This window comes from Aphis gossypii, chromosome 1 (assembly GCF_020184175.1).
Source record: "Aphis gossypii isolate Hap1 chromosome 1, ASM2018417v2, whole genome shotgun sequence".
Taxonomy (NCBI): Eukaryota; Metazoa; Arthropoda; class Insecta; order Hemiptera; family Aphididae; genus Aphis; species Aphis gossypii.
The window spans coordinates 63470645-63497574 of record NC_065530.1 but is presented as its reverse complement, the minus strand read 5'-3'; the positions used below and the strand labels follow the sequence as shown (position 1 = coordinate 63497574).

The window sequence follows — 26930 nt, the reverse complement described above, 5'->3', positions numbered from 1 at the left end:
TAGCAAAATTGAGGCCAACTGAGTTACATTTTAATCAAGCTGGAGGCGTCCGGGGTAAAAAAGCTGCTTCGTGAGTCATCTCATTTGAGTAGACAAGCCTCGAAAAAAACTTGTAGCGTTTATACTTTAACTGGTAATATATATTAATTTTATAAGAATTACTTTATGGGTGTAGACATATTAATTATATATAAAAGTAGTATATAGTAATTATTATGCTTTTATATTCAAATATCCTATCACAAACCATTTTGATTCTGTTGCTGTTTGGTTCATGTCCAAATGTACAAGTGCCAAATATCTAGTGCATTTTGTGCCGGTATTTTTAAGCAACAACGTCACAGTCTGTCAGCGATTGACGGTGTCTAAACAGTTTCATTTACATGTTTAATAGAATTTAATTGGCTACTTTAAATTAAATTAAACATTTTTGTTAATCAAAGTATGTAATACATATTTAAAACTGTGTAAACTCATACATAAGAGCTGGGGAAAAAATAATAATAACAATAGCAATACCATGAATGTTGATCAATTTTTAAATATCTAGTGCACAAAAGAAAACTGCCTGCATTTTGTAACTGGAACTAATTCTCATCAAAAATTTCCACTTCATTGACTTCATAACCGTATTTTCTCTATCACAGCCATATGGAATGGTAGTTAAGTTTATGTGTTCTTTCATATTATTACCTATTCAGTTAATTTAAGAAATAATTTGTAGTACTTTAAAAGACATCATGCTTCCTTTATGTTTTACCAGATTGTGTGGTCGTAATCAAGGTGCGCATAAACAAATTTACATTTTATGTTTTTTAAATGTTTACAAATTGTGAGATTTTTACGTTTACAATATCTATCAACTTAGGCTTGTTTTAGTTTGATATTAAAAATATATATATATATTAACTTAAAAGAATTTGGTAGGTTTTTAATTATTTGAGGCAATGTTTCCTTGTCCTGATGATCGTATATGTCGACCACGATTTAAAAACAAAGGGAACCGATTTGATCAAAGACAACAAGACATTTTAAATACTTGGGAATCAGGTAGGTCTGTTAACTAAAAAAATCATGTGTTCAGTGTCTAAACTCTAAACTTTTTTGATTTTTTGATTTATATTAACACCTTTTGTTTAGGAAATATGATGACTTATAATCTTACGTTGAATAATTTATGAAAAAGTCATTTGTACTAGGTAGCAGCAATACGTCACAGAATTTGGATAAACACCAATTTAGTGTCTACTCAGCTCATAATTTTAAATGATTTATTATTACTGCTTATTGCTTTGAATACTATCTCAAATGTTTCTCTGGTTTGAATTAGAAAACTGTTTTGTTTTCAAATAAGTTACTAACTAAAATGAATGAATTTACTAAACACTTAAAAAAATATATAATATTCAAAATCTTCTTGTTTCATGTATTGTAGAAATAAGTTTAACTATACCTACTATAATTATACATACCTAGTTATAACTATTTTGTTTTTAGAAATATGCAGTAATGATGAACTTCCAGAAGTTGAGTTAATCAGTTTGCTGGAAGAAACCATACCACAATACAAATTGAGAGCAGACACTTTAACACAATTTACTGGTAAAAATGAAATCTTTTATTTTTGTTAATATATATTAATGTATATTAACTAAAAATTCTTTGTTAATGTTTACATTAAATTCCCATACAATTATTTAATTTTGTTAATGTCTTACATTATTTTACATTTTTAAAAAAGAACCTAAAATAATATACCTATTATGTTTTATTTACCACTATTAAATAAGCCAATTTATTTTAATGAATATTTTGTACAATTTTAGGTTATGAAAATAAAGATTGGTATATTCCTAGTCCAGCATTAAATGAAGACGAAGTTGATACAGCCAGTCTTTCAAAAGAATATATTCGTGAAACATTAAACTATTTTCGTAAGTATATAGAATTATAAAGTACCTATAACTTAATTAAATCTGAAAAGATAGTTTGATGAATATTGCTCATGTTAATAACTAATTTAAATAATAGGTCTAACTACATGTATGTGTAATTGTTTCAATTCTATTATTTAATTACTTCTCCATTAAAATTACTAAGTATGCAATTAGATGTATTAAATGGAACTTAAAGATAAAATACTCATTAGTGTTTTATATAGCAAAAGATTAAAAATATTAATTTTTTAAAATTAATTTAAATCATGTATTATATAGAGTAGCAAATATTTATATTTTGCTTTTATTATAGTAAGTAATTAAAAACTATGTTTTAAAAGTTTTGTTTTTAACCTTTTAAAATATTAAATATAATTTTACTCGTAAAAAAATAATATAATTTCAATAATTTGTAACCTTAGAACATATATGAATGTGTAGTGGTTCATAATTTTTTTAATATAAGTATAAATTTATTAGAAGCTAACAATTATTCATCTTTAGTAGTTTTAAGTCTTTATCTACAGTATTTTTTGTTTAGTTCTCTTTTCTGACCACCATTTATTTATCATATATACCGGACTAACTATCTATCATAACATTTCTTTTATACTTAATAATTTAATAACTTGGTGTGTTTTTCATTGATTGCAACTTATAAGGTGACAAAAAGGCTATAAATAAATAATATATTTTTTTCTTGAAAAACATAGTAGTATTTTTCATGTTATAAAGTTTATATGTTTCATCATATTTTTAACTTGGAGTTAATGAAATCAATTTTAATAATATTTTCAATATATTTTATTATAATTATAAAAAAGGAATCATTTTTCTATACATTCGGGTGACAACTGACAAGCATGAATATTGAATAGGTGCAGACGTTCAGTACTACAGTACTGTAATGTTCTACATATATATTTCGTTGTAAGAAGCCGTACAAATGAAGGAATTCAAATTTGTGAATCGTGTTTTTTTCCTTGTCAAATGTTCACCCCAAATAATGGTCCTATGGTTATCCTTTTCTCGTATTTCCTATTAAACAGGTTGATGAAATTCGATACTAAAGTAGCCGTTACACATATTGTTTTATGTAGGTACGATGTATTTTTTAGTCAAGTGATCTTTTTTTGTCAAAATGCATGCTATTTTATTTTTTTTCTTAGTTTGTGTATAATAATTAATAATATGTATTATATACATAATAACGCGTTGGTTCAAATGTTAGTATATTTTGTTTTTCATATTACGTATTTTTATGCGCGTTGGACACTTGGACATATCCAATATCTTATGAAATTGCATTTTTGTTTTGGATTGTGCCAGTAGATAGTAGTTTTCTAATATAAAGTTATATAGTGCTACAACAATTAGCATTAAAAGTCTAAAAATACGAATTGTATGGTTCACAAGAATATATTATATAATTTAAAACGTAATTATTTTAATTTTCACGCGTGAAAGATATTTCCTAAATATGCTTGAAGTGCGTATTGATATATGATATCTGATAACATTAGTTACCTAGTATATTGATATAATAATATAAGAAGGTAATTAAAAAGTTACCAATTCACTTGTATATAATTTGCCGTTATGCTTATTTTCTTTTTTTAATAAGTATATTCACGTATAAATTAAAGTGTACAACTTTTTTATTTATACTAAATATTTAAAATTTTATTTGTGAAAAACAAGTGTTATCTGTATAATCTAGTAGCAATTTAGATAACTCATAGTATAATAACATAATTTAAAGATAATTGAATGAAAGCTATCAAAATATTATACTAGTTTAGAGTATTACGTATGTTTTTCAAAAATGGGTAATGACTAAATGACCACATGATTGGCAAATAAAACAAAACGTGATTGAAATAATGCAATATGAACGATAGATTGTTCCACATTCACATGTGTGTAATTTATTGTTGTGGGTAGAATGACATATAACATAATACATTATAATATGTATTGCAATATTAATTCATGTTTATAACTTGTAACTTTCGACAAATTATCTAAAATTGTTATTTGTATAGGTACATTATTGTTCACTGATATTATAAATTTATTTGTTGTGCTGGTTGGTTAGCACGTCTTACTAAATTACCCTTTAGGTTATTATTAAACATTATTGGTGGACGTACAATAATTACCGTGCCGTCTGCAACACTGCTATGTTATGGGCTGGGCTTTACTCTCTGTGATGGCTCTGTGCCACCGCAATTTTTTCCGGCACCTTAGTCGACCGCGTAATATTGCTTCGTGTGTGATATGTTATGTAGTGTGCTCGGAGTGCGTCCCGAGTTCCGGTGTTTAAATACTTGAGTGTTTTTTTTTTAAGTATTCATTACGATAAGTTATATAAAATTATAAACTATTTCGTGTTGTTCATTATATCGGTTATGAAAGTTTTGTGATATTATAATTATTTTGTTTAACATTTTAAGTATATAGGTAATTTTATGTGTATTTATAAATTTTATATAAGAAGTGTGTTAGTTTGTTATTGCTGATTTAATTGTTTTTGAACCATTTTGATAAACGTACACGTACTCGAGCATAAAATCGACTTAGAATTACAAACAAAATTTTATTAAGTTAAAAACTTATAACCCGTCAACCTATCAGTATGTCAGAAATATAGAGTAGTATTAAATCCTAAATATTAATTATTATTTTCTGCTATAATAATTTACTGTATTTTCCGAAAAAAACAACCACAATCATTCAATCGATTAAGTCATTGTTTGACCTACCTATAACCATTTTAAAACATCAAGAAAGTATGTGTGATCGTTTTCAGTTATGTATTGGAGTTGCGTAGTTTCATGGCGTGTACGTCTCGTTTGATAGCGAGACGACGATGACGTCCTGACCCATGTGTTAATTATACATGTATAAAAAGACGAATACATATTGAATGAAGCACGAGCGTATTAGAATTGGTTAGTCATGCATAGTAATTTTGTAACACGTGAGTAGAAAACTATATAGCGTTAGAATCTGTTCTAATGGTTTTTTTACTTGAATGAAGTATAATGATGTAACAATTATTGTTTACAAGGAATGTTTTTGAGATATTGTCAAAGGTATAAGGTTTTAAATAGAAATTTTCAACAATGTGTAATTATCAGTAGTTTAGACTTTGCTTTTGAACCGTAACAGTTATCAGACATATTTCATAGATATGAATTATTCACAAAATAATCTAAAATTAAGTACATATAGGTGTAATAGGTATCTACTGTTTATAATGCTCGTTATAATGGAAATTGGTTTTCGTTTTTTTTGTACTCGATTGCGTGTGTCGTGCATTTTTACAAACCCATGTATTTTAATTTAGGACTTTTAATTATTGTGACGAAATGTGATAAATATTCGTAACTTATAATGAAATGAGTATCCGTGATGACCATGAAGATGTCAACCGCATACAGCTAGCGACCTGCAAAGATGATGGACATACGAGTGATTTTGAAAATGTCAGCCCGACAAGTTCCGAATTCCGGTGTGACGGCAGTGAAGACGTTTGCAGAAACCGGCTGGTGGTTAGCTCGAGTACGCTGGAAACACAAGGCGAATCGCCTAAATGCATGTATCACTTATTGTCGCCGACTATACCGGCCAAGACACCTGTAGACCCTAGATTTTCTTCGGACAAACCACCGCGGATACGAATGATATTGCCCGAGCTTAATAGAGGTAAAAATTACTACGGTACAAATTCCCATTATTTAACGTTTATTGTGGACTTAACTAATTAAAAATAAAATAAATCCTTAGTTTTAAAAAGAAAATATATTGAATTAATAATAATCAAGTTGAAATTTCATAACAACATCGTTATCATGAGTTTTAAAAAGTGTACAGCAACCTTTACTCTTAGTGTAGAGTGTTAAAAACGAAAAAGTTTATGATTTCACTGCACTCGATAAGGTTAATTTTATAGTAACTGGACAACATCATAATTCATGAATCATTATAAATATTTTCAATGTCAAAATTATTTTGTGTACTTTCCATCCATACGCTCAATTGCTCAAGGACTTAAAAATATGAACTTGATTTCGATATTTATTAACGGTTATATACTTCCTACATCCTACGAGAAAAATTTATTTTTACTTGCTAAAAATTAATTTATACTTAAAATTTAACTAGACTAAAAATATTAGTTATATTATAATTATATCTTTCACTTGTTATTAAAATGAAAACAACTTTTTTTAAAATTATTTATTTAATAAAAATACGACTTAAAACTTGTATGTTAGATGGCATTTACCAAATTTAAAATTAAAATTGTATTTATTGTGTAAGCTTTATACTTATTGTTCCATTTAATTTCAATAGTAAAATAGGCAATAGCAAAGTACGTTTTAACCTTCACCTTTATAGTATCGATTTTGATGGAAATATGAATTATGATATATATTTTTATATAATGTATATTGTTTATAATAAATTATACATAATATAGGTATATTCTTTAAAATAAATTATACAAAAAACTTGTATTAAATAGTATTTACTATTTAGTAGATGTTATTTTATTTCATCAGTTTCGTGTTCTGTGTCAATTTAACTTCAAGTTTCCGCGACTGTAAAAAGGTTGCTTTTAAAAAAACAATTTAATTGTCCCAGATCTACACGCGCACTAAAATTTAGTATACAAATAATTTGGAAGAATGAAAAATGTATGTGAAACTATATTAACCCATGTTCCATTTGTTCCTTTAGTTTTTTAGATTGTAGTCAAATACTCGAATACTGTTATAATAAAATCTAGTGAATTGCCTACTTAAATTTGTTATTACTATGTGAGAATGACCGTTATAATATGTTATCTCTGTTCGCGTCTTAAACATTATTATAGTAATATATATACTATAAAGATAAATGTAATATTATAATTACAACAATATTTAGTTGGCATATTTACTACATATATTATGAGAATATTACTTAGTTAATGCGACTCGTGAGAAAATTTAGCACCTAGTTAATATAGACCATATATAATTAGGGAAATAGTAAAAAAATATTTTTTTAATACTGATATAGTGATATATAATTCAATTTGATTATATAACTAAAAGTTTTAATTTGAATTTTTGTCTTTAAATACGCCACAAATCTATTGTTTAAAAACAATAAATATATCTTAAATAAATATCTTTGTATAATATATAAATTAAATTAATGTTGAAAGCGTTATTTTGAGTAGTTTTCTGAAACATGATACTGGTATAGACGGTATATAGTATGTATAATAAAATTAAAAATATTAAATTTACTAATTTTGTTTTTAAGTTTTACTCAAATCTACTGTATTTTATTCTTTAGCTTAACCTAATAGAGTTGATTGGTTTGAAATATGATTGAACATTAGTGTTCGATTTTAGTTTATTGTTGTTTTGAACAATAACTTCATTAATATTTCGTTACTTTGTCAATAAAGTTCGTTAAAGATAATTATTATTATCGTATGACATAACTACGAATACAATTGTACTAGCCTATTATACACATAATATGTATGAATTAGTATATGAAATTTTATATTATTTCAGTGTATGACTTTAAGAGGACGTGATACCCGCATGTGTTGTCTCTGTCTTATACACGCGCATCATAGTCAAAAAGTGTTTTGCGCGAGATAACTTAATTCCCTCGATATTCATATCAAAATCACCAAAATTTTAAATCGCATTGAGAAGAACTTTACCTGTGATGTAGTATTTTAATTTGTTTGATAGTGGTAACCAATAATTTTTAATAGTTAAATGAAAAAGTTATCGGTTTAATAACTTTAGGTTTTTTTCATTTAATTATGTAAATAATATTATTAAAAATATTATTTAAATTTAAATATTAAACCTGATTTTCGTAAATTCTTATATCAATAATTTCCTCGTTTAATCATGGCTAATTATAAATTTAAGTTAATTTGTAATTAATTAGTTACGGTTCTCATACGTTTAATTAATAGTTTTAGTATGAGTATTTTTAATTGTTTATTAAATGCCTAGTCATCTAGGTAAAACACTCAATATTATTATAGAAACTCATTAACAATTAAAGAATTAAATTCATATATTGATAATAAGTTAAATTGTTATCCTTAGATTTTCTAAAGTTAACATTATTATTATTACTGTTTTTTTTTGACTGCGAAATTTTTAAAATTGAAAATTTTCTTTAAAGTATTATGCACTCGATTCTCTACAATCTACATTGACTTCATAGCAAACCAATGTTTAGTTAACCCGGTTGCAGAAATATGCAAATGGGGTTGTTATCCCCTGTGGTTTTTTCATACTCCATGTAAATTATAATATCAGATATATTTATTTATTTATTCGTATGGCATAGACAATGTAACAATATATTATATATAATTTAAGTATAATAATAAGTAGGTAGCAAAACAGAATATGATGACAAGTGGTATAAACAACACTATAAAAGTATAAAAGTATAATGACTATAGCATAATGTCCAGGCTTTTCATTCATTCGATAACTTCAGGGATAGTGTTAAAAATGTCCTCGAGCTTTCCTCCGAACTTTCTCTTAGGGAAGATAAAGGGAGGATCTCTTGTAGGTTCTCAACTCCGCATTCTCCAACCGAATATCAGACATATAGTATACTATAATAATATTTGGTATGTCCTCATAATATATAGTATGTACTAATGACTTAAGGTTATGAATAATTTTAATAAAATATTGATTTTCTTTATTTTGGGTGAGATTTTTGTACGCCTAGTGTTATATTAATATACTTGTACGTATGGATTTTAATGATAATAATTACTCAAAAATTGATTTATTGAAAACTAATAGATACTAATAGAATTTATTTCAATTTTATTATTTAAATCCTAGTGTATAATACAATATTGCTGATTGATTGATTAAATTTAACACAACACGAATGGATTATTCTAGTATAAGTAAAATGTATTTATTGTAGTTATAAAAAAAGCTATTTCTTAAATGTTGAGTTATCAAATAGTTTTTAAATAGTTACTAGGTACAATATTCGCAGGACAATATTCCTACTGCCTGTATATTGATACAATAAATAAATCAATATGATTGTGATTTGACTTTTTCGATGGCTATTTGTTCACTAATATTTTTTCTGTTGTTTTGTATTGGCGTATCAACTGCACTTAAATAAACCGTGTCGGATATCATGTTAATTTGAAATTTTCTTTTTACTGTCCAATCGACTGTTATGTGTTTAGTGAATACCATTAATGTTCGCGGTATTATAATTAATTTATGAAACACGAACTATATTACATATCACATATATAACTATAAAATTGATAACAGAGTCATATAATATTTTACCACTGTTTGATATTGAAAATAGTTCGGGCGCACCGCAACTACAGCGCTTTTCCCAGAGAGTTGCGCCGTTGTGTCACACTCAACACTCGGCGTATGCGGTGTGATACAATGTTCAGTCTTGCACGCCCATTCGCCGTGTTATTTTTTCATATCGGTTTCGTTTTTTAGTTATTATATCTTGTTTATTTTCATATCTGCGTTATTGTTTTTTTTTTTATGCATATTGCAATATTTTGTTGACGTCTATGTAAGCAATTCCTTCTAACTACATTTTATGTTTGGAGTACTTTTTTATATTTCTACTCAGCAATATATAAACTAGTGTTATTACTTACTTAGTATTATTGATTTGCGTATAATAGTTGTGTATGTGCTCATCAAGCGTAATCTCTTCAAAGACGTCTCTAGTATGTTATAAATATTATTTAAAATATGTAAAGTTGATCAAGTATCAACCGCGTTTATATAAATTTTAATAATGTGTCGGCGTTATAATGATAAATTAATGATATACTTTGAAAAGCTCTAATATTGTTTTCATTTTGTTTTTACTTCGATTTCTTCAATTTACATGAAATTTAGTATTATAAAATTGTATTTTTGGTTGTTTTTTATTATTCATTAACATAAGATTTATAATATAATGTTAATTGAATATGTATTATTAACTACGTAGTCCACTGTTTTCTGTTAAAAATAAATAAATAGTTAAAGCTAACTTTGTTTTAAAGACAAGTCTACAGCGTAGTAGTAATTTTAATTATTATAATAAATATAAAAGTTTGTTCATTAGACCTGTATGAATAGTTATCACTCATCATAATATCCGTTAATAATCTTAGGTTTTTTTGCAGACAGTAGTAAATATATTACTGTAAATGTTAAATGAATTATTTTTTAAGTAAATTGAATTACTAATTTTTGTTCTATCAGTAATAATAATACTGTTACTGTAAGTATTCAAGGTATAAAAATGCCTATTAAAAAATATTAATCTTTAAAAGAAAAAATATGCTTTTAAGTTTTTCCACGATTTGTTTGTTCTAAAAATTGTAGTACTTGAACTGTCATTAATATATTCCATTACAATTTTTTCGATCATGCGGATCATTAAAAACCTTGTCCTAATATCGTTTAAAATTTTCTTGCTGCGTGTTGAAAAAATAATTGTTTTTCATCTAAACAGTTTGAATCAATATTTTTTTTTATTAAATCTTTATTTTTCGACGCCATTTATAGTTAAAAAATTACCTTTCCACGTTTATTGTGTTTTTTTTTCATCTTTATAAATCTGTGACAGCTGATGTGTCCTATATGAGCTGTGGCATCGCCGTCATCATCTTAACAATAATATAATACAATAACGTTTTTCTATATTTTTGTGTATAGTGCGAAACCTTGTGTGGTGATATATCGATAAGGATTAAGATCGAAAAAAAGTTTTCCTGTTTTTCCTTCAAGGGCGCTTTTTTTCGCACTATCAAGGACACGATAATAGAGACGTTTCAAACGTCAATTTTACGCTTATTAAATTAAACGCTCGAGTTCTTTTTTTCATTTCTTGCCATGATTTTGCCTTATAATAATAACATCGAATTTTGTGACCCAGAGCCATCGTTTCCTATAATGGTACATGTTCTTATATACATTATATCTTAAGTGCAGTAATCCGTAAATGCAATTAAACGTCCATAGTGTTTCCTTGCAAGTGTTGGTGAATTAATCGGCTGTTAACATGTAATTTTTTAAATTTTCATCTTGATTTAATTGAATCTCACAAATATATAGGTTATACGTATGGGTTTGAAAATAAAAAATAATAAACCTTACATATATTACTCGAATTGTTAAAAATTCCACTTTCAGCAACAGTGTTCAATTATAATGGCGACCCCAGTGACTTATTGACACGGTTTTTACTCAAATCCAAAGCGATTTCACGTGTTTCTTTACATAATTCTATGCAGTTCAGCGTATTGAACTAATTATTCGTGCAATAATGATTTTATATGTCCTTTCGAATTTGTCTTATATTTTATCTTAAATTTAAAATTAAATTACTTGTATTACTATTACGCATTCCAATACTTACAGTTAATGACATATGTTTTGGTTATTTATTGCTTTGAATAATTAAAGTGCTTAAATAATCGATCACCACTAGCACCAGTGCATCACCCGTTTATATTAGTTACTGCCTTACTGGGTAGTTTCTAAAAAAAAACCTTATGGAATCTCTTTTACAACGTTAGTTTGTTAGTATATTATAAATGTCATCAGTAGCCTGAGTTTCTTCCTCGTTTTTCTATTTGGAGCTTTTCAAAAATATCATAATTTTATTGTGTTTGCGGTCCTTCAACCAAGTCATTACTCTTAAATAATAATAGTATAGGTCGACCACGTCCTTGTGCACGTCGTCGTCTGTCGCGTGTGATGGTGTGCCGTAGTCTGTCTTTAACCGTCATTGCAGCCGCCCAGTGGCGTTTTCGGTCCGGGTCCCGTTGGTCATCCGCTAAACCGGTCTATCGTGGAGGGCCAAATTGAACGTGACTCGGTTGAATGTTTGGAGTACGACGACGAGTTTTGCTGCAGTAGTGATGACGATGACCGGCCGCTAGCCCGATGGTTGCATTTTGGTCGTCGCGATGCACCTCAACCGCCGCGGCACTCTGTCCGGGACGACGACGAACAGTTGCTCGTCGAAGGTACTATGCCCCTGTACTTAAAACAATAATTTATTATATAACAGATTTTATTGTCAATTCAATCGTAATATAATCCGTGTCCTTTCTTATCCAGATATTACCTATTAATAAGAACTTACCGACATCGCAATCGATCTGCGTGATCGAATTGTACTTGTTTTAAAATTCCTTCGACAGTATAAGTATTAGATAATATCGAAGACGTATTATTTGTTAGTTATTATATATTATTATTGTGCATGTATGTAAAGCGCCGTGTACAAGTACGACTGATGATTCAGTTGTCGTATACGCACATTGATCAGCTTCTTACAAATTAAAATCTTAAAATCTTATTCATTTATTCATTATTATTATTTGTTACGAGGTCAAAACACTAGGATCAATTAGTCAAATCAATGATAAAGACTCATTGTAATTGATGTTAATAATAGGTAATAGCTGATTTGAGGCAAGTTATTCGTACACGTTAATAACTGTTAAGTCAACTGTGCAATTTTAAAACTGCTTTTGCGGTGGAAGCCTACATCACAACCAAATTATAGAAGAATATTATAATAACTAATAACGTTACATTGAACCTCTTCTGTAAGCCTTTTTACTGTTGGTTTTTATAATTATGTTTTTATAGATCATATCTTTATATATATATATATATATAATTTGTATGTATATATTATAATATATCCTTGCAGTTTTTATATTATTAAAAAAACAAAGAAAAGATTCCCATTTTCTGTATATACTATATTATTTTTGGTTATTGGGTAGTTTTTAATAAAATGTGTTTCATTTAAAAATTGTATTCACATTATAAAGCATTTATCACTGTATTTCTATATGATTTGTGACAGGTTTTAACAACCGGAGAAGTAGTTCTACTGATAGTTTAAGTTCGAGTTTACCTCGCCGTAGATCAGGATAATAAGTGTGTTAAATTTTAATTATACTAATCGGTGGCTATTTTTGTGTGTACTACGAAAGATAAAAATGTGCACCACCTTTATAGTACTGTACTACTGTATTACATTCTGCAACCATACCTTGGACGAATTGATAGTAACTATAAGCTCAATTTTAAACATGTACACTACGGAAAATAAAAAAAAATAGTCACTGAATTACTAATATAATACAACAATTTATAAATCATCAATTGCATGTGAAAAAAAATTGAACGAAGACAGTGTGTCTGCAGCCTCTCATTTCTAAGAATATTTTAGTATTTGTTTTTATTATTATCAGTTATTTATTTTTCAATTAATAATACTGGCCATAAATTGAACTATTTTTTTCTAAAACATTTATTGTATACTACTTTATCGTTAGTTTTAAAATATTATAATTTATTTATTAATTCAAAATTCAATACCGATATACCGTTGTACGATTTAGACAATTTGGTGATATAAATATTAAATGGTTTAAGATAAGTTCATACTAATAAAATGAACCTAGTTTTATTTGATTTATGAACATTTTGATTCAATACAATAATTATAAAATTATTGTAGTTCTACATACAAATGCATAAATATTATATCTCGTTATTATCATTAACAACTTACAAAAATATTGTATTGCTTATTATTATGCAATTTGTAGTTGTTTGAATTATTTAACTCTTTGAATTAAAAATGACTTAGGGGTATTGTAGCATTAATCAATAATCTTGTTTTACTTGTTTTTGTGGTAACAAAACCAATATATATTTAATTTTATTATTGAATATAGGTAAATATAATTAATTTAAAACGTCTTTTAAATCGAAGGCATTTAAAAAACGTCTTTATAAATAATTTAATTCTACTATTTTGATGATCTTATTTTAATATCCTACTTATCCTAGTTTTATCTTATCAACAATTATTAATCTTTTTAATAACACTGTTATCAATAAATGATTAATTACAGTACATAAATGAAATAAATACTCTTAATAGCTGTTTTTTGTGGTTTTTATATTTAGATTAATTTATTTATAAAATGTTCATGTTATACGGTATAAAAAAAATATAAGCTAATACAATTTTTCTAATTAAATATTGTAGTTAAATCTCAAATTAGTCATTACTGGGTCAATATACCTACAAGTAAATATTTAAATGCATAATATATCCAAAATTACAGCAGTACACCACTGTACAAATAATTTAGTTCTATAAATGAATTATAAGTTTTATATTATATTCTTGTATTTTCTCAAGTTAGATTATAAGTGTCAACAATTAAATTTGAACAAACTATACATATGTTTTAAAATAAATTTTTATTATTGAATAAACCCGCGGAATCAGTGGCCATTGGGTGATGTTCAAAATATTAAATCACATACCTTTAGATAGTAATATACTTTAATAGTATATAATAATATACTATTTATATTTTAATTTTAGTACCAATAAGTATGTTTCAACTTTTTACCTAATTCTATACAGTATTGATATATTATTTCTTTTTATTTTATTTTATTGATCAGTTTCTTATTGCCATCAAATCTATTTTTTTGTAAGTATGATGCGATTGACAATAATTGTTATTGTGTATTATAATTTTAAATGTGTGATCAGTATAAACCTTGCTAATTTAAAGTATATTATCATTACTTAATTACTAATGCTTAGATTAATCAATAAAATAGTATGTATTATTCATTATCAGTATCAATTAATAAAAATTTTAAATATAATTTACGTACTTATACTCTATGACTAGTTTGTAAAAGAAAAATATGTCAAAATAATCCCAACTCAATTTTTAAAATAGCAGGTTTTTAAATTAATAATTTTAATTTAGGTTTGTTATGAAATTCAATTTAGTAAATTATTGTTGTATACCTAGATTAACTATACAATCATAACCTGAAAATGTGTGTGTTTCAAAATAATATATAGGTTAATTATATATTTTTTTTTAATGCGATATTTTCTGTTTTATAATTTTTTCCTGCAATAACCGTCGGTTTAAATTGTGTGTATAACATACACTTAAATAAACCCATTTTTGTTTTTGTCCTTATTTTATTTTTGAACCATCTATCATAATACGCAACATCTGTAGCTGTTACTAATCTTATATTATATTGTATTCGTATCATTTCCACATTTTCTCGTTAGCTGAATTATACAGACCATTGATTATGATAATTCTGTTTAATAGATCATTTTTCTAACATAATAATTTTCTTTAAAACATTTCCTATTTCTTCCTTTTTTTACCTTAAAATGTAATGTGGTCTATTTATAGAGTATTCTATATTATGTATATACTTTGTAAATAACGTTTAGTTATGCCAATAATAATGTAGTTTTATGTAAAAAATAACACGAAATCGTTCATGTCTTAAGTTTATTCTATTTATGTAGTGTTTCTTGTAATCAAACCTAAATTTATTATAGTAAGTATTATTAGTAAGTATAAGAGTGAAAAAAGTTTTTCCCACGTTTTTTTAATATAATATGGTGTTCGACTTAGGTCTATTATTCTAGTTTATTGAAATTTGCTTGAAAATGTACAATTCATATTTATGGTTTGGTGTTGAGCCACGTATTTTTTTTTGCACATTTAAAAATAGTGACCAAACCGTTAAACTGTGTGTGCGTGGGAGTTTTATCTTTGCCGCATTTCATTATTTATTATGACCATTTGGTGATGATTTCATCATTTCGATTTTGCTATGAACGGAAGTCAACATTTTAATTCGATTATTTGTGTATGAAAATAATATTCCATACTGTCAACATTAGTGAGAATGTATTTCCGATCAAATAATACTCGCAACAGCCGCCACACGCGAGAAAAAAGCCTTTCACCTGACCGACCGGTCGTGTCACGTTTTCATTGTGATTTGTGATACAATTTTTTTTCATGAAACTATTTTCTATATAATATAATATAATATGTATAGGGTTATTACTTGTTATTATTATTATTATCATTATCATCAAATTTACCCGACTAATGTTAATAATGCCATGTGCAGATGATATTACGTTATAATTTTTTTCTTCAGAACAATCGTTTGTGTTTTGGCATTCAAATACCACTTTCGCGCGTTTATACACGATTTAATTCTTTCGACATCTCTGGAGCTTTTACTTTCTGTGCCTGAAGCAATACCGGTACAGTACAGTCTTATATGTATACCCGAGAAATGTGATGATATAAGATTTCTTAGTGTAGTATCGACTGATACACATTTCAACTACAGGAAGTTTGTAAGAGGTTCTTTTGTTTCAGAAAAAAAAGTTCATCGGCCAAAACCACTTATTGCGATTTAACGGTCGTATACCTGAACGATTTCGCTACCTAGGTATATTATGCAACGGTATTCCAACCTATTTAATCTGAATTCCGACGCCAATCGACCTAATCGTGGGTAGTTATACTTTACGTATTAGTATTTCTATAATATGTATTATGACAATCACCGCGGAAACCGATGTTACAGATGTACCGTTTTTAGCCACATGTTTAACAATGCAAATATCGGATATAATTTTACAAATTGTGTAGATAGATTATTTTATTGAACTTACGTTCTTAATGTTGTTTTTTCTTTAAATATTGATGTGGGTTATTAATGATGTTATAATTAAAAATCGCTCACTATTCTTCATCATTAGTGTTGTATAATAATATGTTAGATTCCATGTATCTATAACAGAACTTTTAATAGCTTATTGTCAAATAGAGTAGGTATAGGTATACTATATATGGTTACTACTTAACTGCTAACCAACACGGCGGTGTTACCGGATTTCGCTTAGCAAGGAATGTTATTTAATCGACACGCCTAGTAGTAAGTAATAAAAAATCCTATCCCATTCTTTGAAAATTTGACACGAAATAAATATTTGTCTTTTTAATTTAAGCGGACACTACACTGGTCATTTTCAGCGACAAAAACTTGTCAAGAAATTTAATAATATTATATTGTATCGTAGGATATATCTAACAAGTATCGATTTAGGTACTATTATGTTTCTGTTTTTCATTACTAAGGCAATGAAAAGTAATAAATCATTTTGTTATGATGTGTTTTTTCACTCACAAAGTTCCTTATCCTTTCCCTTTGTAAACAAAACAATTAACCATTTCTCAACTATAACAGCATAATAGTTATTATTTTAGGTGGTAACTATAGCATTTCTACAAAATAATAAGACAAACAAAAGATTGTTTATTATAAGTTATAACCTATAAGAGAATATTTGTATTATTATTATTTTTTACTATATTATATATTTATATAATATTTAAAAGATTAATAAAGTGTTAACTTTATGAATTAGGTATAAATTAATTAGTACAATGTATTGTATTCATTATTTTCGATTTTAAGTTGATGATTAATACAATAAAAATGTATTTCCTATAACTATTATAATACTTTCAAGTTCTGCTATCGCTGTACAGTATATACAATTTTTATAATTCACCGCATACTTTAGGAAATTATTTACGAATTACTTTTTTTATGTAATTTAACACATTAAAGTATACTAGATGATAACGTATGTATAACATTAAATGACGGGACAACAATGCCAATGTTTTTCTGAAAAATACCTTCTAGATAGTATAAAATTGACAACTTTTCTCATTCATTATTGTGGGTTGACATTCGTGTGACGTGCGTATTAAGTTTCAAACACTAAAGTATAATTTGGCATTAGCGCATCTATACATAGTTTCTCGCACTTTTTAACAATCAATATAGAAATATTGATGTTCATGTTGGCTGTTTCTTGGTAATCGACTGTCAAATTGTACAGTTCAGACTATCACTATGTGTAAAATATCCTATACATCTCATACTATTTCTAATTCAGTCTTTGGCGAATTGTTTAAGTTAATTTTACTTACAAAAATATGACATTTATATTTACCTTAATTTATTAATAATGAATACAATGTAAGTAGACTTAAATAGTTTAAAATTATTAAATAAAATATTATTGCTTTAACAGCTAGAAGAACATGTTTTATTTTATTTTTAAAACTTAAAAGATATGGTTATTTATTATATTTACCTGATAAAATGTATGCTTTATAAAATTATATAGAAAAGTGTATAGAAGAGTTTTTAAATAATTGTCTTCATAGTGTATAAAACTTTTTTTATATAATTATTATTAACTCTTTAGTTATAATTAACTCACGGAAAAAATACTTAATTACGTAGGTACCTATTCAATTTAAATATGAAAAAACTAAATTGGTGGTTAAATGTTATCAATTACCGACGTATATATATTACAATTTATTACTTTCGCCTCTAATTAATTTTAACTCGATTTCGTATTTTATGCATAAATAAATAAATTGTATCATACAAAATACGAGTGTAAGAAAAAAAGTACGTAATATAGGTATACTTTTTAGTTATTTTTAATGTCTGATAATAAATACGTTTTATTAATAAAAAAACTCATAAGTAGATTGATAGTTGGATAATTTGAAGACATTACAAAATAAATAATAATCAATGAGTGTCTATCATTAGAGACTTGCAGTATGTCATCCTGTATTATGTAAATGCGCTGAAATAGTGTAGGCTGCAGTATAACTAACCGAATAGCCAGAGTGTGGGATGTAGTTAGTTATCTACGGAATTCTTGCTAATATATAATTACCTACCATGTATTAGATAGAATAAAAGCTTTATTTTCTTTTCCATGTTTTAATAACTTTCATATTTAAATTTAATAATACTTAACGAAGTATATTATTTTGTTTCGCATTGTGTAATTTATAATTATACTAGTTTATTACTTTTATTTAAAATATTTTTAATACTTAAGTTAAATTTTTTCTGCGTATTTACTTTAGAATGTAAAAGGGTGTTTTTCCATTTTTTTTTCATATTAAATAATAATAATAATTTACTTGATGCCAGAAAATGGGAAATTAAGTGGCCCATACTTTAGGTATATACACAATACACATATTGCACATATGTTTCTGTTATCATACGTCTCATGTTACATCATTGCGTATTTGGGTTAGTTTGTTAACATACAATGTACTTGTACTACATATTATAACTGCCAAATAATATCTAGATATAAAGTTGAATTTTTTTTACTTTTATAACAATTCACCAGTTGCGCGTGTCCTAACTGCTACTATCCATAATACATTTAGCCTTATGGCCTATATCTGTACATATTACTCAAGTACATGGTGTATGCTAATTAAAGTTTTTTTTTATGTAGACATTATAACTAATTTTTATTATTTACGTAATCTGTTTTCCGGTATATCATTATAAAAATCTTATAATAGTGATGGTTGTATGTATGGATTGTCTTCAATTACCTACGTATATCGGTGATTAGTTTAACTATGGATTAATATGTACCATTCCTTTGTGTAATTTCAAGACTTATGCACAGCTTTGTTTATTGTTGTTTCTTATAATGATAGTGCATGCGGTACATGTGTACAACTACAATAAGTTGTGTGTTTCGATTGTTTATTATTATACTTTAATACTATACTTTACTATTTATTATAGCACAACACCTTACATAGATCTATACAATTTCTTTTGCCCAGAGTATTCATTAAGAACTAAAAGAACTTTTCATGCTTTCTGTATATGCTATGTACAATGTATAATAAAATGTATTATATTATACTATATTATATCTATATCATGGTCTATATTATATCAATGTACCACTGTATAATTATTTTCAAACTATTGTTTTAAATGAGGAAATACGCACATACATAATGTTCATTCGTGTATATCGTTTACCTATATATTTATAGCCTTGGATTCTCGGTCTGTTTAAATTTGTGCTCAACGAATTGTCTAATTCAATATTTATTATAATGACAATAATAATATTATTAAATTCATATTTTAATCATCACTATACCATCAATATCTGTGTAATTATTAACGTCATTTATTCAATTTATAGGTATTATAGGTATTTACTTATAGATATTTTAAATTATAATTGAATACATTATCGCTAGTTAATTACTCTTTAATTTCTAAGACCAAAAATAATTTCTATTATTATTTCATCAAAAACTGAAGTATGAAAATATATTTGATATTAATTTTCAGATCATATACTAATATATTATCACTGGTAGAAAATTACATTTAACCCAAATCGAATTTCTTTTTCATACACACTAAACAATTGTATTATAAACATTATAGTGGATTAAAATTGTTATTTATTTCTTACGTCTATACAGTGTACTGTATTTATTTTATGATACGATTGTGTAATAGTTCACTTCATAGGGTTTCTGATAATAATTTATTTATTAGTATTTAATCGTAGTTATTTATTTTTATACTTATTATTTGATTATATTATACTTATTGTACTTAATAGCTAACCTTGTAAAAAATGTGACACGCGTTTATACGCACATTTATTATAAACTTGAAAATTATGAACCATTATTTTATATTTTCATTATCGTATGAGTAAAATTTGAATGCCAAACCCTCGTAATTATTCTATTGTTTTGACACAGTATTATTTAATTTCGTAGTTATGACATTTCATGTTTTGTATATTTTCTACTGTTATAATAATTAAGGTATATCTTATATATGAATTACGTTAATAATGACCCCAATTTAGTAAAATTTCAATTGTTTTATTTGAATGGGTGTTCATAAAAAGTCATATGATGGTTATTAAATACATGTTTAAAGTGTGATTTTTTCAACAATTGAGATGGACAGAATGCAGGGAATTATTTTAAATGTTTCCGCATTCTGGTAAATATCGAAAGTTATAATGTACCAATTAATCTGCTGCAGCGATTTTATAGATTGCATGATGTATTGATGTGACTTCTTAACCTGTCACCCCAATTTCAAAATACTCATTTTAATTTTAAGTAGCTATTCTTTTAAAAATGTTGGTATTACTTTATCGTGTAAGTTACATTTTAGCTATTTATCCATCAGCTTTTAAAGTTCACGGGTTAGAAATGGAATCTATATTTAATAGTTTATATTGCAGACATGTTAAATACAATTTAATTATTAGTTCCCACTACTTTGCTCATCTTAACTTTTATTCTTAAAAAGAATGTATTATTTGCATCAACATTTTGAGAAAAATATTTTGTTCAAGAATCGTAATTTAAAAAAAAATATGGATTATTGTTTAAATAAAATGTACAAAGCTTCCTGTAATAAAAAAATACTTAATTTTCAAAAACAATAATTGACCATCGTAACGAGTTTGTCTCGTTATAAACATTACCTCGTACAGATGGAAAATGCAGTTTCAAAAAATAAACAAACAGACTCCGAGTGTACAGACGCCTGCTGAAGGGACAGCGCGTGCGGATCAATAAACATATCTACTCCCCTTTAACCACCACCCTATTCCTCGTTTGAGCACCACCCCCTTTTAAAATATCAATTGCGTCACATACGAATAAATATAGCAATTCCGGGCGCTTATCAAACTATCAAAAACATCGAAGTGTCTTTTCAGTTTACAAAAACATTTTGATTAATTGTCGTTTTTCGTTAAACTCGTGTTTATAGTATATATAATATGTTATTGTGATATGTGTTTCAGTTCTATGCAGCAACCGCGTAAGCCAAATGACAAAAACCTATAATGATATCGAAGCAGTAACGCAACTATTAGCAGAAGTGAGTAAACTCATATCATACATTATTATACAATTGTTATTATTGTTTTCTATAACAATAATAATAATTATGAAAATAAATTGTTTTATTGTTTTGATTTTTTTGCAATTTCTGGATCATGTTGTTAACGTTTTGCAATTTCATTTTTTTCTTCATTTATCAGAAAGAAAAAGATTTGGAGCTAACAGCGCGTATTGGCAAAGAACTTTTGACCGGCAATCAAACTCTTGAAGCCAGAGTGGGATTGCTTGAGACAGAGTTGAAGACTGTCAACGAGCGTTACACACAGGCTTCGTACGAGCTACAGAAAAAAAACGACCTCATCAAAATACTTAGCAACGATGCCGACGAAACCGGCTACGAAGCGAGTGAGTATAGTTTTAAATTGAAAGACAACCGTTATACGGTGATCGTTAATTAAAAAAAAATCTTTAGTCTACGCCAAAGGATTTACGTTTTATAATATTGTTAATGATGTTGTTTCTATCGTTATTTGTTTGTTAGATGATGATGAGGTTGAAAATGAAAAGTATTACGGAGTCAGTGTCGGTTATTTGCAAACGCGCCTCAAAAATCTCGAAGACGAAAACCGCACTTTACGTGGTGAGGCCAATAGACTTGCAATGGAAACCGACGAGGTAGAAGCCAAAGAAGCACAACTAATGTCTGACTTTGCATCTCAACTCAGTGTCACGAAGTCTGATCTATCCGTCATCATGGAACAAGCGGACAAGCACAGGGACGAGAACGTAACACTACACAACAACTGCGAGTTTCTACGCTCAAAATTGTCTAGCGTCGAAGCATCGTTAAAAATCGTATGTAATTTTATTCATATTCGATATTTGTTGTCTACTGATGTCATAAACACTAATTTTTAAGCTGAAGTCTGTAGTGATATTTTTAAATAACTGAAAAGTTCATTTAAGTTTGTTAAGTATTTAAAAATAAATTTCATATTATTCAAAAAACTAATTAGTAATTATAATACCTAATTTATGAGGCTTATACTTATCAAATAACTAAATAATAATTAATAGCTCATTTAATGTTAAAGATTTCTAGTTAGTTGCACTTTTATTAAAATATTTGAAAGTTTAGCAGTAAATTTTGACTATTGTATTAAGAAACATTTTATATTTTCATTAAAATTTAAAATACTTAAATAAAATTTCTATGTTTTGTATTATACTACATAGTACTGTATGTTAGCCAGAAAGGAATTTTATTTATTTTTAGTTATGGCTTTGTCAGTATACATTTTTCGTGGTTTTAAAGTTATATAATTTTTCAGAAAAATGATGAGAATGAAGAACTTATGGCCATGTTAATGTTGGCAAGAGATACACAAAATGAGTTAGCATCTGAGATTGTCGAGGTGAAAAAACAATATGAAGAAGTGCTTACAATGCTTCATGAATGTCAAACCGAACTCAAAGGGTATAGGGACAAACATATACCACTAGCTCGAGCCGGACCTCTATTCACATCTCTTCCACCATACTTGAACTCAAATGGGCTGCATAGTCATGGTCATAGTTCTTTGGAGAGCTCATTATTTTCTGAACTTAGTCTTGATTCAGGAATATGTACAGGACGAATGTAAGTGAACTGTTTCAGCTGTAGATACACAAAACACACAAATATATAATGTACATATCAATTTTATCATTTTATTCAGGTCTGGAGCAAGTAGTTATAAAAAGTCTATCGGAATGATGAAGCTAACGTCATCTATGGAAACAAGCACTAGAAATTTGTCTAGGCAAACAGCTTACAATGATCTTACTGAGGAATCTCCTACCCAAAGTGATTGTGATGATTTCTCCGACACCGATTCGTTTATTATGTAAAATTTTAATTTTAATTTTTTTAATTATTGGCATGGCATTAATTTTTTATATGAATGGTTAAAGTGAACAACCTGGTATACCTGGTGCTCCTGGATCTGAAGATTTAGCTAATGCCTTAAAACGTCTGACCCCAGCATCGATCAAAGCTCGACGTGCAGCGTTAGGATCTGGTTTCATGTTTGCTGATCCTTATGACTCGGCCGATACAAGAACCCCTGATTCGATTATGTCTACTGGTAGCATAAGTTTGACAACTTGGAAAACACCAAATAAACTACAGGTGATTTATATATAATCTTAATTTATTCTTCATCACCTATAATTTTTATGTGACTTTATATCTGGTGTATAGTTGGTTAAACCCATGCAAGGTTCATTTACACTACAACAGTGGAATGCTCAATCAGTTCCATCTCTGAGCTCTATTTTGGAAGAACAACCTCAAGGCGTTATCAAAAAATGTGATTCGACCGCTCCCATAGCAGGGCTTCCTCAAACGTTTAGACTTGATGAAATCGAAGAGGATGAACCTAGAACACACCCTGGAAAAATGTTTCAAATGTCCACCCACATCACTACTATTACCAATTCCAGGGTCATGCATCCAGATGATGGTACAAGTCTAACAACCAGGTAACATAATATAACTTAATGTTTTTGTTTGGAGAAATTAATATTTTATTTTATTTTTCAGTATTCGAGGTAGTGCTATGTCAACTGCAGTAAATAGCTGTGTCAATAGTCGAGTACCTACTAGAGAGTCTACACCCATGTTATCTAGGAGAAATTCGACTACAACATTTTCTACTAATTGTGGATTAGCAGCTATGTTAAATGAAAGGGGTATTAGGGCAATTACTCCTTCTGCCCTAGCAACTCCTATGTTTTCTGCAACAGCTACACCTTGTAACAGTCCATATGGATCACCTGGTGGATCCCCTGATCGTTCTCGTTCACCTTCCCCATCAGACTCTCCATACTCCCATCCATTTGGATTACCTGGTGAGTTTTATTAGCTCATTGACAGTTTTTTAATTATCTATTATTAAAACAATATCCTTGTTGTTTAGGTTATTTAATGCACAGTGGCGCAAAATTATTGAGGAAAACGTTGACTGGCACTGAAAGAGGAACTGAACATCATAAGGCTCGCAAATCAAAATCACTTGTTAGGCCAGACAAAAAGGTAAGCAATTAACATTAATATCTCTCTATTGTATTTTTTTTTCACATTTAAAAATCTTATAGACATTGGCTGGTATACGACTTGTGGAGACGATGAAACACTATATACCAACTGTTCCTCCAGAAGGTCATCCTGTATTCGACATTGGAGACTGTATTCCCCCTAAGCCTGAAAATGGTGCATTGCAACGACGACTAAAACAATTGGATAGTGGCAATGATAGTGGCGGGCCCAGGCTTCGTATGGATTTGGGTACTGTAGGTTCTTCAACAAATGATCCTCAGCCTCCGCGGGGGACACTCATCAGTTCCATGTTTTTTGCTCGTAAAGGAGGGTTACTATAAAAAAAAAATTATTTAAACCTAGTTCGCCTTAAATGTACAACGGTGCAATGTTAATGTATAATTTTATTTTTAATAAGTTACTGTAGAAACCCAAAGCAATCAAATGTATTTGCTGGTTTATATCCTACTCAATTGACCATATTTAAGAATCAAACACAATTGCATAGGTTTTTTTTTAATCATTAAATATGATTTCCTTACAAACCTTTTAGTTTATTCTAATTTTCAAAATATTAATGTATTAAGTATTTCTAAAAAAATTCATCATAACAACACTTTACTTTTTTTTCAAATGATAGACAATTTTTTTTTTCAGATTTAACCAGTAGTAACTCAAACTATTTTCGCATATTATTTATTACATAAATAGTAACCATTAAAATGTTATGTATATTAATTATTTAATAGTCATGCTTTGCTCATGCCTAAAATACGCAAATAACGTATTTGAAATGCTTTAAGGTGCTATATAATTTAATTTATATATATATATATATGTATGTATGTATATGTATATATAGTATTTATTGTTTTACTTCTTATTTAAATGAGTCTTTTGAGACTACATCATATTGGTCATTTCAATTTGTGTAGCTTTTACATAAAGGACTTATGCTTTTAGGCAAATATTACTTAGATTGTAACTATTATTTAATTTCTCATTTTTATTTTTCTTATTCTGTCTGTGGTCAAACATTATTCTATAAAACCTAACAATATTATTATTTTTTCAATGTATAATATCCATTAATATCCATGAATACACATTTAATCTCTTATTTAAATTTGAGTTTTCTAAAATTGTTCATTAAGTCGCACAAAGTATTCAATAATAATTATCTATTATTGCATTTAAAGTTAAAATCATTAAATAATCAGTCATTATTTTTTTTTATTATTATTATCATTTTAATTAAATTAATGTACGTAATTAGTTATTTTCATCTCAACCAAAAAAAATTATTGGTGCGATTATTTATATCTTTATTATTTTTATTTATTTATTTTTTTTAGATAAGTTTTTACTATTAATTTTATGATAATTAAGTTTATTTTTCCTTTTACCAATTAATTCTCTTACCAAATTTTTTCATTTTTTTTTTTTTTTTTTGTTAAGTTTGTCCGGTTTTCATTTCTTTAAAGATCAAAAAAACCATTCGATCAATATTACTTTTAAAAATGTAATACAATATTGTTATTGTTTATAGAATAAAAATGAAAACTGAACAAGCAGATAGTTTTACAAAAATTTTCCTTTTAGTTTGCTTTAAGTTTATATCAAACCCAATTATTTTGTTTTGAAATTGTTTTTTTTATATGGTATCTTCCATACTACTCACTCAAAGTGGCAGATTTTAGAATGCGTTATACGTACCTACATTGTATATACATTTTTATTTATTTATTATTATGTTGCGCATTACCTTGCCGTAATAGTTGCAAAATAAGTATTTCTGTGTTAATGTTTCTCATACGCATATGGACATATTTTCTGTTAGCGTAAGAGAAAAATAAAACATTTCTTTTAGTTATGAATGTTGTTTATTAAGCGATGGAGCCCCAAGGTTCGATATATATATAAAAAAAAATTTTTTGACGAGACTGAGCTAGTATTCAACCAAATTATGTAAATTAAATTTACTATATTTTTAATTAGTTATGTTAGGCAAAAAATTTTTCAACCTGTGACATCCTCTTTTTTTTAGGTTGAAAAATTGTATACTAATAGTAAAGTGCTAATGGTTATACTTTTAACATGTAAAATCAACCGTGGCATTGTATTAGCTGATAAAATAATTTATTCTGTATAATGTAATTATTTTTAGCACTAGCTGAAATAAATAAAGATGTATTTGTTGACTGAAGCCAAACAA

General features: G+C 27.3%; 1 protein-coding gene and 1 long non-coding RNA gene across 8 annotated transcripts; one reads left to right on the top strand and one right to left on the bottom strand.

Annotated features, from left to right (window-relative positions):
• The first annotated feature begins 18 nt into the window (after positions 1-18).
• LOC114132010 (trafficking kinesin-binding protein milt) lies at positions 19-26930 on the top strand. 7 transcript variants are annotated; one of them, XM_050199272.1, is made up of 13 exons: positions 19-133; positions 1498-1602; positions 1827-1934; positions 21597-21673; positions 21837-22041; positions 22178-22491; positions 22968-23275; positions 23355-23522; positions 23590-23806; positions 23879-24159; positions 24221-24528; positions 24597-24712; positions 24775-26930. In XM_050199272.1, exons 4-13 carry the CDS (start codon positions 21623-21625, stop codon positions 25054-25056), a joined length of 2250 nt encoding a protein of 749 aa, XP_050055229.1. In that variant the 5' UTR covers positions 19-133; positions 1498-1602; positions 1827-1934; positions 21597-21622; the 3' UTR covers positions 25057-26930. The 7 variants fall into 7 exon arrangements, with proteins under 7 accessions (XP_050055229.1, XP_027853171.2, XP_050055208.1 ...); XM_027997370.2 differs by lacking the exon at positions 19-133 and adding an exon at positions 1029-1050; XM_050199251.1 differs by lacking the exons at positions 19-133; positions 1498-1602 and adding an exon at positions 5290-5648.
• LOC126549618 (uncharacterized) lies at positions 15599-16872 on the bottom strand. The gene is made up of 5 exons (XR_007603716.1): positions 16747-16872; positions 16554-16672; positions 15969-16122; positions 15750-15895; positions 15599-15689 (listed from the first exon to the last, which is right to left on the bottom strand). It is a non-coding gene; the product is annotated as an uncharacterized LOC126549618 (long non-coding RNA).